The following is an 11,633-nucleotide window of genomic DNA, read 5'->3' as shown; positions in this document are numbered from 1 at the left end:
GCACACCTAGTAGGCTTAAAATGAAGATTGGGCAAATAGGAGTGGCAATATCGTCTGCTATTATCCTCAGTCATTTTCCATCTAGATTGTCAGCCCTGGTGGCTGTTTCATTGTTGATAGACACTGACTTTACGTAATTCAAAAGTCAAATCCTGTCTTTCATAATTTGGTCCGATATACTTGGATGTGTAGTGTCAGCGTTTGTTGCTGGCATGTCATCTCTAAGTTTGCTAATCTTGTCAATGAAAAAGTCATTAAAGTAGTTTGCAATATCATTCAATGAATGAAGGAGCAGAGTTGGCTTTTCTTCCCAAAATGTAATTTAAAGTGCTGCAAAGCTTTTTACTATCATTATTTATATAATTTAACTTTGTTTCATAGTGTTGTGTAAGGGGGTTGGGGTAGTAGGGGTATGGGTATTGGGTATTAGGGGGTTGGGGTATTAGGGGTAAGGGTATTGGGTGTAAAGGGGTATGGGTATTAGGGTGTAAAGGGTATGGGTATTGGGGTATTAGGGGTTGGGGTATTAGGGGTTGGGGGTATTAGGGGTAAGGGGTATGGGTATTAGGGTTGTAAAGGGTATGGGTATTAGGGTGTAAAGGGATGGGTAAAGGGGTGTAAAGGGGTATAAGGGGTATGGGTATTAGGGTGTAAGGGGTATGGTATTAGGGTGAAGGGGTATGGGTATTAGGGGTTAAAGGGGTATGGGTATTAGGGTGTAAAGGGTAGGGGTATTAGGGTGTAAAGGGGTATGGTATTAGGGTGTAAAGGGTATGGGTATTAGGGGGTAAAAGGGTATGGGTTAGGGGAAGGGGTGTATTAGGTGTAAAGGGGTATGGGTATAGGGTGTAAAGGGTATGGTTAAAGGGTAAAGGGTATAAGGGGTATGGGTATTAGGGTGTAAGGGTATGGTATTAGGGTGTAAAGGGGTATGGGTATTAGGGGTAAAGGGTATGGGTATTAGGGTGTAAAGGGTATGGGTATTAGGGTGTAAAGGGGTATGGTAAAGGGTGTAAAGGGGTATAAGGGGTATGGGTATTGGGTGTAGGGGGTATGGTATTAGGGTGTAAAGGGGTTGGGATTAGGGGTAAAGGGGTATGGGTATTAGGGTGTAAAGGGGTATGGTATTAGGGTAAAGGGTATGGGTATTAGGGTGTAAAGGGGTATGGGTATTAGGGTGTAAAGGGGTATGGGTATTAGGGGGTAAAAGGTATGGGATTAGGGGTAAGGGTATGGGTATTAGGTGTAAAAGGGGATGGTATTAGGGTGTAAAGGGTATGGGTATGGGTAAAGGGTAGGGTATTAGGGGTAAAGGGGTATGGGTATTAGGGTGTAAAGGGGTATGGGTATTAGGTTAAAGGGTAGGGTAAGGGTGTAAAGGTGGATGGGGATTAGGTGGTAATAGGGGTATGGGTATTAGGGGTAAAGGGGTATGGTATTAGGGGGTAAAGGGGTATGGGTATTAGGTTGTAAAGGGGTATGGGTATTAGGGTGTTAAAGGGGTATGGGTATTAGGGGTAAAGGGGTATGGGTATTAGGGGTAATGGGTATGGGTATTAGGTGTAATGGGGTATGGGTATTAGGGTGTAAAGGGTATGGGTATTAGGGGTAAAAGGGGTATGGGTATTAGGGGGTAAAGGGATGGGTATTAGGGTAAAGGGTATGGGTAATGGGTATTAGGGTGTAAAGGGTTATGGGTATTAGGGTGTAAGGGGTAGTGGTATTAGGGGTAAAGGGGTATGGGTATTAGGGGGTAAGGGTATGGGTAGTAGGGGTAATGGGTATGGGTATTAGGAGGAAGGGGTATTAGGGTGTAAGGGGTATGGATTAGGGTGTAAAGGGGTAGGGTATTAGGGGGTAAGGGGTATGTATTAGGTGTAGGGGGTATGGTATAGGGGTAAGGTTATATGGTAAGGGGTATGGGTATTAGGGGGTACGGGGGTATTAGGGGTTGGGGTATTGGGGTAGGGGTATTAGGGTGTAGGGTTGGGTATTAGGGGGTTGGGTTAGGGTGGGGTGTAGGATAGAAACATTCAGTGTGTAGAGGTGACTGGCTCACAGCTCTGTGACATCAGCGTGAGTTCGGCCAATAGGAATGACACTGGGGTAAGATGTTTGATTGGCTGAGTAAGAACAGGAAGTCTTTGATCTGAAAACAGAAAGAAGAGAAGAGTATCACACACAAGACAGAAAGGCAGACAGGACAGACAGAAAGGCAAGAGCAGACAGACAGACACAGGACAGCAGGACAGACATACAGCACAGACAGGCAGACAGACACAGACAGGCAGACAGACACAGACAGGTTTCCCTCTGAGTAGGATGAGTGGAAGGAAAAGCAGACAGACAGACAGGTGTCTCACCTCTGAGTAGGATGAGTGGAAGGAAAAGCAGGAGCAGACAGACAGGCAGACAGACAGACAGACAGGTGTCTCACCTCTGAGTAGGATGAGTGGAAGGAAAAGCGACAGACAGACAGACAGACAGACAGGTGTCTCACCTCTGAGTAGGATGAGTGGAAGGAAAAGCAGACAGGCAGACAGACAGGTGTCTCACCTCTGAGTAGGATGAGTGAGAAGAAAAAGCAGGCAGACAGACAGACAGACGTCTACCTCTGAGTAGGATGAGTGGAAGGAAAAGCAGACAGACAGACAGGTGTCTCACCTCTGATAGGATGAGTGGAAGGAAAAGCAGACAGGCAGACAGACAGGTGTCTCACCTGAGTAGGATGAGTGGAAGGAAAAGCAGACAGACAGGCAGACAGACAGGCAGACAGACAGGTCTCACCTCTGAGTAGGATGAGTGGAAGGAAAAGCAACAGGCAGACAGACAGGTGTCTCACCTCTGAGTAAGAAGTAGTGGAAGGAAAGCAGAACAGACAGGCAGACAGACAGGCAGACAGACAGGTGTCCACCTCTGAGTTGGATGAGTGGAAGGAAAAGCAGACAGGCAGGCAAGACAGACAGACGTCTCACCTCTGAGTAGGATGAGTGGAAGGAAAAAGCAGACAGCAGGCAGACAGACAGACGTCTCACCTCTGAGTGGATGAGTGAAGGAAAAGCAGACAGACAGACAGACAGACAGACAGACAGAGTGTCTCACTGCTGATAGGATGAAGTGGAAGGAAAAGCAGGCTCTGTAGGAACTGGCGCCTGTCCTGAAAACATTACACATCTGTGTAAGATAATGTGTGTGTTTCTCTCTCTGAGTGTGTTTCCGTGTGTGTTTCTCTGAGTGTGAGGTTGTGTTTTCTCTGAGTGTGTGTGTGTGTGTTTCTCTGAGTGTGTGTTCTCTGAGTGTGTGTGGTTTCTCGGTGTGTGTGTGTTTCTCTGATGTGTGTGTGTGTTTCTCTGTGTGTGTGTACCATTGACGTACCTCTGGTCCTCTGTGTTCTCTCTCCAAACCACATGGTGGAGGTTTGATACTGATGATGTTTAGAGGAGTTCCATCTGATGCAGAGAGCCACACGGCAGTCTGCTGCACGCACAAATCCTCCTCTACACACAACATGTTTCTATGTAGACTCCTCCTCCTACACAACAACATGTTCTATTGTTAGGGACTCCTCCTCCTACACACCAACATGTTTCTATTGGTTAGGACTGCCTCCTCCTACACCACAACATGTTTCTATTGGTTAGGACTCTCCTCCTACACAACAACATGTTTTATTGTTAGGACTCCTCCTCCTACACAACAACATGTTTCTATTGGTTGGGGTTGCTAAGAGGAAAGGGGGCGGTGTAGCAGCGTTACCTTGGGGTGACGGCAGGCATGGATCTGAGTGGCTCGATCCGTGGTCACATGACTCAGAATCTCGGGCATCTTCTTAAACATGTCCAGGCTCTTGACATGAATCTACAACACACCACGGGACAGTTGAGCTAACTAAGGCTAATGCGATTAGCATGAGGTTGATAAGTAAACAAGAACGTTCCCAGGACATAGACATATCTGATATTGGCAGAAAGCTTAAATTCTGTGTAATCTAACTGCACTGTCCAATTTACAGTAACTATTACAAGCCTGTAAGAATACATGCTATTGTTTGAGGAGAGTGCACAATTATAACTAAGTTATAAATAAACAAATTAGGCACATTTGGGCAGTCTTGATACAACATTTTTAAGAAATGCAATGGTTCATTGGATCAGTCTAAAACTTTGCCATACCTGCTGCCAACTAGTGGCCAAAAATCTAAATTGCACGCTGGCTGGAATAATAACATTATGGCCTTTCTCTTGCATTTCAAAGATGATGGTACAAAACAAGTTTTTTTCTTCTTTGTATTATCTTTTATCAGATCTATTGTGTTATATTCTCCTACACTTCATTTCACATTTCCACAAACTTCAAAGTGTTTCCTTTCAAATGGTACCAAGAATTATGCATATCCTCGCTTCAGGTCACTGAACTACAGACAGTTAGATTTTGGGTCATTTTAGGCGGAAATTGAAAAAAGGGGCGGATCCTTAAGAGGTAAGTGTTGGTCCCTACCTGTGTGTGGAACTCGTTCCCCAGGTTAGGTGAAGAGGTATTCATATCCGTTATGCAGCTTTACAGTTCAGCCACACAGGTATGGTACAACACTCCTACTGACCCAGTCCTGTACCACCCCGGATAGCTATTAGACAGGTCTCCTACACACACACACACACACCTACACAACAGCACACACACACCTACTGACTCAGTCCTGTACCAGCCCCCGGATAGCATGTAGACACGTCTCCCACACACACACTCTCTCTAGCTTCTCTCTCTCTCCTAGCTCTCTCTCTCTCTGTATCCTCTCTCTCTAGCTCTCTCTCCATCTCTCTCTTAGATCTCCTCTCATTAGCTCTCTCTAGCATCTCTCTCTGATAGCTCGTCTCCCCTCAGGCCTGGAGGGAAGCGATTCCCCTACCTAAGGATAGCAAAGCCCCCTTTACTGGCTCAAATAGCCCAACAATCAGTCTCTTACCAACACTTAGTAAACTTTTTGGAGAAAATGGTGTTTGACCAGATACGATGCTGTTTCACAGTAAACAAATTGACAACAGACTTTCAGCACGCTTATAGGAAAGGACATTCAACAAGCACAGCACTTACACAGATGACTGATGATTGGCTGAGAGAAATTGATGATAAAATGATTGTGGGGGCTGTCTTGTTAGACTTCAGTGTGGCTTTTAACATTATTGATCATAGTCTGCTGCTGGAAAGACATATATGTTATGGCTTTACACCCCCTGCTATGATGTGGATAAAGAGTTACCTGTCTAACAGAACACAGAGGGTGTTATTTAAGTCTCTCCAACATAATCCCGGTGGAGTCAGGAATTCCCCAGGGCAGCTGTCTAGGCCCCTTGTTTCAATATTTACTGTCAACATGTCACTGACTGAGTAAAGCCAGTGTGTCTATATATGCGGATGACTCAACACTATACACGTCAGCTACTACAGAGACTGAAATGACTGCAACACTCAACAAAGAGCTGCAGATAGTTTCAGAGTGGGTGGCAAGGAATAAGTTAGCCCTAAATATTTCTAAAACTAAAAGCATTGTATTTGGAACAAAACACTCACTAAACCCTAAACCTCAACTACAATTCACCACAGGTGGACTCCAATTAAATATCAAGGATGATCAATGGAAACAAGATGCACCTGAGCTCTATTTTGAGTCTCATATCAAAGGGTCTGAATACTAATCAGGCCCTGATGTGAATCAGCTTTCTGTGTAGATGCATTAAATCATTGTTTCCCTCCATTGTAGAATAAGGCTGTAACGTAACAAACTGTGGAACGAGGGAAGGGGTCTGAATACTTTCCAAATGCACTGCATTTGTTACCGTATTGTGTGAATGTGTAACTGTATGTCTCCAGGTTGAAGTCTATGTGTAGGGACGTGTCCTCTCCAKCTGTGATCTACAGACCTCTGGGAACACTGAAACGCACCAGACCAGAGCAGCACACCCACGGTGAGACTTTCTCTCCTGACCACAGCCAGCTGCCCCAACCATACCTTCTACATTATTTCACTGTTTGGTGATTGGCTCTGTTGTTTATATCAGATGTGGACCGTGCTGATTGGCTGTTTGAGGGGGCGGACCTGGCCCCTGTCAGGAAGAGGGTGATGATGCAGGAGGCCACACCCACAACGCTCCCTAACCCTCCCGACGAACCTCTACCCCTAACACACACACCTCTCATCACAGGAGACTACATGGACTGTACCGAATCTAATGATGATGAGGAGGAGAGAGACCTGGAGGAAGAGGAGAGAGACGAGGGGTCTGTATCTAATTCTGGCACCCCTCCTCGCTGGGAGGAGTTTTTCACCACGGAGATACTGACGGACAGCCAGACCAGCCAACCAAACTCCTGCTCTCACACAAGCCCCTCCCACTCCACACTCACAGGCTCCCAGACCCCAGAGCTGTTTGCTGATGACTCCGCCAAACTCCCCTCGTCGTCAAGTCCTCTCTCGGCTGGGCGAGGCCCGAGTCAGGCTGACAGCATGCTCATCCAATCAGAAGACCCGTGTCAGGGAGATGCATTGACCAATCTGGATGCTGGGGGGGAGGAGAGTGGCAGCCACACTCATCAATCAGAGCCAACGGAGTCTCAGGTATCATCGGACTTTGACATCCCGTCTACGCCGGATTCACACACACCTGGACCAGAAGACCTCAGTGATCTGTACAGGAGACTGGCCGCTGGAGAGGAATTGGTCATCAGGACAGGAAGTCAGTCCCTCTGACCATGTCTAACTCTTTGTATATAGACAGAGGGGAGAGGTCATCAGACAGGAAGTCAGTCCCTCTGACCATGTCTAACTCTTTGTATATAGGACAGGAAGTCAGTCCCTCTGACCATGTCTAACTCTTTGTATATAGACAGAGGAAGAGGTCATCAGGACAGGAAGTCAGTCCCTCTGACCATGTCTAACTATTTGTAATAAGAACAGAGGAAGACCCGGAAGCGAGACATCCACCCACTAGTTTCTTCTGATTCACATCAATGAGCTGAGCAGACCAAACCCAGCTGCTAATGCATTGGTGCCTATGGGAGAGCAATCACCTGAAGCAGACCAAACCCAGCTGCTAATGCATTGGTGCCTATGGGAGAGCAGTCACCTGAAGCAGACCAAACCCAGCTGCTAATGCATTGGTGTCTATGGGAGAGCAGTCACCTGAAGCAGACCAAACCAGCTGCTAATGCATTGGTGTCTATGGAGAGCATCACCTGAAGCAGACCAAACCAGCTGCTAATCAATTGGTGCTATGGGAGAGCAGTCACCTGAAGCAGACCAAACCCAGCTGCTAATGCATTGGTGTCTATGGGAGAGCAAGTCACCTGAAGCAGACCAAACCCAGCTAGCTAATGCATTGGTGTCTATGGGAGAGCAGTCACCTGAAGCAGACCAAACCCAGCTGCTAATGCATTGTGTCTATGGGAGAGCAGTCACCTGAAGCAGACCAAACCCAGCTGCTAATGCATTGGTGTCTATGGAGAGCAGTCACCTGAAGCAAACCAAACCCAGCTGCTAATGCATTGGTGTCTATGGGAGACAATCACCTGAAGCAGACCAAACCCAGCTGCTAATGCATTGGTGTCTATGGGAGAGCAGTCACCTGAAGCAGACCAAACCCAGCTGCTAATGCATTGGTGTCTATGGAGAGCAGTCACCTGAGCAGACCAAACCCAGCTGCTAATGCATTGGTGTCTATGGGAGAGCAGTCACCTGAAGCAGACCAAACCCAGCTGCTAATGCATTGGTGTCTATGGAGAGCAGTCACCTGAAGCAGAACCAAACCCAGCTGCTAATGCATTGGTGCCTATGGGAGAGCAGTCACCTGAAGCAGACCAAACCCAGCTGCTAATGCATTGTGTCTATGGGAGAGCAGTCACCTGAAGCAGACCAAACCCAGCTGCTAATGCATTGGGTGCTATGGAGAGCAGTCACCTGAAGCAGACCAAACCCAGCTGCTAATGCATTGGTGTCTATGGGAGAGCAGTCACCTGAAGCAGACCAAACCCAGCTGCTAATGCATTGGTGTCTATGGGAGAGCAGTCACCTGAAGCAGACCAAACCCAGCTGCTAATGCATTGGTGTCTATGGGAGAGCAGTCACCTGAAGCAGACCAAACCCAGCTGCTAATGCATTGTGTCTATGGGAGAGCAGTCACCTGAAGCAGACCGGAACTTGTTGGCCATATATACAGTAGCTTAGTCACCCAATGCTCAGATCATTCCATCCAGGTGACTACTTTAAAAGGTGGTAGCCCTCAATGTTCAGGTTATATTTAAGAGGAGTCCATCTCTGTTATAGTTTCGATGGATGATTGTCAAGAACCCATAATGTCTTTCTCACCCGAAAACAGTTGACTTGACAATTGATGAATGCAAATATACGATTTCCTGTTGTCGCCGTAGCATAGCATAATCTACACAGACCTTACCCATGCTCTACTTTGTTACACCATAGCTATGCCCTACATACACACGTACCCTGCCAGCTGCACACCTGCCTATTAGGCCAAGAGAAACCACAGCTACTCCCCTCGACCACCCTGTGAAATGTTCAGTAGGGAACACAGTAACATCTTCCACCCAGAACTGGAGTCTGCTCCTGAGAGACCACAGAAAGACTACCGCTTGGTAACTGGAGAGAATAAAGTCTGTTTGTAACTGTAGAGAATAAAGTCTGTTGTGAACTGTAGAGAATAAAGTCTGTTGTGAACTGGAGAGAATAAAGGAACTAAGTTCAACCATAATGTCTTTATTTAAACTTTAAAATGAACTTCAACAACAAGTATAGTGACATTAAGTTGGAGTTCGAGGTGAAAACAGGAGGCTGCTGATATGCTGATGGCTTCAGTCTTCCCACTGTTCTGCTCCACACAGGTCACATGGAGAGACCCGTCCCTGAAACACACACAGGTACACACACGGTCGCAAATACAAGTCCAGTCCACAGCTGAAACACACACCGGTCCAAAACAAGTCCAGTCCACAGCTGAAACACACACCGGTCTAAATACAAGTCCAGTCCACAGCTGAAACAGACACCGGTCCAAATACAAGGTCCAGTCCACAGCTGAAACAGACACCGGTCCAAATACAAGGTCCAGTCCACAGCTGTAACAGACAGGTCCAAATACAAGGTCCAGTCCACAGCTGAAACACACACCGGTCTCAAATACAAGGTCCAGTCCACAGCTGAAACAGACACCGGTCCAAATACAAGGTCCGTCCACAGCTGAACAGACCGGTCCAAATACAAGGTCCAGGTCCACAGCTGAAACAGACACCGGTCCAAATACAAGGTCCAGGTCCACAGCTGAAACAGACACGGTCCAAATACAAGGTCCAGTCCACAGCTGAAACACACACCGGTCCAAATACAAGGTCCTGAGTCCACAGCTGTAACAGACAGGTCCAATACAAGGCCGGCCACAGCTAAACAGACACCGGTCCAAATACAAGGTCCAGTCCACCACACAATACAAGGTCCAGTCCACAGCTGAAACACACACCGGTCCAAATACAAGGTCCAGTCCACAGCTGAAACACACACCGGTCCAAATACAAGGTCCGGTCCACAGCTGAAACACACCGCGTCCAAATACAAGGTCCGGTCCACAGCTGAAACACACCGGTCAAATACAAGGTCCAGTCCACAGCTGAACACACACCGGTCTAAATACAAGTCCAGTCCACAGCTGAAACAGACACCGGTCCAAATACAAGGTCCAGTCACCAGCTGAAACAGACACGTCCAAATACCAAAGCGTCCAGTCCACAGCTGAAACAGACACCGGTCCAAATACAAGGTCCAGTCCACAGCTGAAACAGAGTGCTGCTGAGTGTTACCTCTTCATGGTTACCACGGCATCAATGTCATGGTTGTCCTCTTTGGTCTCCAGGTCTCTCAGAACAATCTGCAGACAAGAGAGACCTGTTAGTTCTCTGGTGGAGGGCTGGTGTGTGTGTGTGCACGTATGTTATGATTTTTATGAATAATGATGTATACATTTAACGTAGAACTAACTAACTGAATTCTACCCTGTTTTTCTGTATTGATAAATAATATTAGTTCATAAGAAAGAGGTTATGTAGCATGTACCTGGGAAGAGAGGAGGGTATGTGTGTTCCTAAAGAAAACTAAGTGGATCATTAACCTATGTTTGAACCGACCCGGCTGTAACTCTGGGGAGACAGGACATGGAGAGCCCCTCTGGGTTTCCCGTATCTGGGGGGGACTGGAACTGTCAGCTGAGTGGTAATAAACTGTGGTGAGACTCCAGGAGAAGAAGAGAATCCAAATTTTACTGTGTATGTATGTGCGTAGGTTAAGAGAATAGTATAAAAGGAACGTTTTTGTATTTGCACAGCAGATCTCTCGTAAATACACTTTGCTGACTATTGTAGACTGGCCTCTGTCTGTTTCATTTCAACAAGAACCTTACACACTCTTAGTAACMGACAGAGTAGTTTAATCGATATTCAGTTAATGAACATTGAGAACAAAATTCTCTTAACGTACCTTGGCCAGTCTCTCTGGCTGCTCTGTGGTTTTCTGGTAAAGCTCCAGACAGAGGGATGCCAGACGGCCAGGACCAGACAGGATGTGATGTCGCCGAGCAGGAAGGGGTGTGCCCGAGGGGAGGAGCACAGAGAACACCTCAGCCCCTGTTTCATCCACCTCCTGTCAATCACACAGATTAGCCAATCAGAAGCTGCTCTATTAGCCACTGATCTGTGTGTGTGTGTGTGTACCTTGAGCAGAATGTCTGAGACACAGGCTTCCACGATAACAGACTCTGGGGAGGAGCCAATCTCCCGGCCGACTAGAAGGCCCGCCTCCATCGCTGCGCCGACCGCAATGACTTCATCAGGAGGGGCGGAGCTGAGCAGCTCCACGTCAGCGAACAGATCTTTGATCATCTGCTGCAGCCGAGGAATCCTCGCAGAGCCCCCGCAGAGAACCACCTGGAACACACAGTGTTAAACCCCCGCAGAGAACCACCTGGAACACACAGTGTTAAACCCCCGCAGAGAACCACCTGGTGAACACAGTGTTAAAACCCCGCAGAGAACCACCTGGAACATAGTGTTAAACCCCCGCAGAGAACCACCTGGAACACACGTGTTAAACCCGCCAGAGAACCACCTGGAACACACAGTGTTAACCCCCGCAGAGAACCACCTGAACACACAGTGTTAAACCCCCGCAGAGAACCACTGGACACACAGTGTTAAAACCCGCAGAGAACCACCTGGAACACACGTGTTTAAACCCCCGCAGAGAACCACCTGGAACAACAGTGTTAAACCCCGCAGAGAACCACCTGGAAAACACAGTGTTAAACCCCGCAGAGAACCACCTGGAACACACAGTGTTAAACCCGCCGCAGAGAACCACCTGGAACACACAGTGTTAAACCCCCGCAGAGAACCACCTGGAACACACAGTGTTAAACCCCCGCAGAGAACACGTGAACACAGTGTTAAACCCCCGCAGAGAACCACCTGGACACACAGTGTTAAACCCCCGCAGAGAACCCCGAACACAGTGTAAACCCCCGCAGAAACCACTGAAACAGTGTTAAACCCCGCAGAGAACCACCTGGAACACACAGTTT

General features: G+C 47.4%; 2 protein-coding genes and 3 long non-coding RNA genes across 5 annotated transcripts in view; 4 read left to right on the top strand and 1 right to left on the bottom strand.

Annotated features, from left to right (window-relative positions):
- The window catches only part of dclre1c (DNA cross-link repair 1C, PSO2 homolog (S. cerevisiae)), a 27,074-nt gene extending 20,121 nt beyond the window's left edge, over positions 1 to 6,953 (top strand). The window contains exons 6-7 of the mRNA XM_070434821.1: positions 5,853 to 5,963; positions 6,057 to 6,953. Of these exons, the coding sequence (XP_070290922.1) occupies positions 5,853 to 5,963; positions 6,057 to 6,745 (800 nt within the window). The 3' untranslated portion in view covers positions 6,746 to 6,953. The remainder of the gene's footprint in view (positions 1 to 5,852; positions 5,964 to 6,056) is intronic.
- A 331-nt stretch (positions 6,954 to 7,284) lies between these two features.
- On the top strand, positions 7,285 to 7,660 carry LOC139023001 (uncharacterized). The gene is made up of 2 exons (XR_011474064.1): positions 7,285 to 7,336; positions 7,450 to 7,660. It is a non-coding gene; the product is annotated as an uncharacterized lncRNA (long non-coding RNA).
- Positions 7,661 to 8,751: 1,091 nt separating this feature from the next.
- Positions 8,752 to 11,146, bottom strand: LOC111951919 (heat shock protein 14). Its single transcript, XM_023970264.2, has 4 exons — positions 10,768 to 11,146; positions 10,535 to 10,696; positions 9,862 to 9,929; positions 8,752 to 8,913 (listed from the first exon to the last, which is right to left on the bottom strand). Exons 1-4 carry the CDS (start codon positions 10,933 to 10,935, stop codon positions 8,772 to 8,774), a joined length of 540 nt encoding a protein of 179 aa, XP_023826032.2. The 5' UTR covers positions 10,936 to 11,146; the 3' UTR covers positions 8,752 to 8,771.
- Positions 9,006 to 10,418, top strand: LOC139022999 (uncharacterized). Its single transcript, XR_011474062.1, has 2 exons — positions 9,006 to 9,152; positions 9,822 to 10,418. It is a non-coding gene; the product is annotated as an uncharacterized lncRNA (long non-coding RNA).
- LOC139023000 (uncharacterized) lies at positions 11,132 to 11,460 on the top strand. The gene is made up of 2 exons (XR_011474063.1): positions 11,132 to 11,175; positions 11,317 to 11,460. It is a non-coding gene; the product is annotated as an uncharacterized lncRNA (long non-coding RNA).
- The last annotated feature ends 173 nt before the right edge of the window (positions 11,461 to 11,633 follow it).

The sequence above is a fragment of the Salvelinus sp. IW2-2015 genome, linkage group LG25 (assembly GCF_002910315.2).
Source record: "Salvelinus sp. IW2-2015 linkage group LG25, ASM291031v2, whole genome shotgun sequence".
Classification (NCBI taxonomy): Eukaryota; Metazoa; Chordata; class Actinopteri; order Salmoniformes; family Salmonidae; genus Salvelinus; species Salvelinus sp. IW2-2015.
Note: the sequence above shows the minus strand (reverse complement) of the source record. Positions and strands in the feature narration are given on the sequence as shown.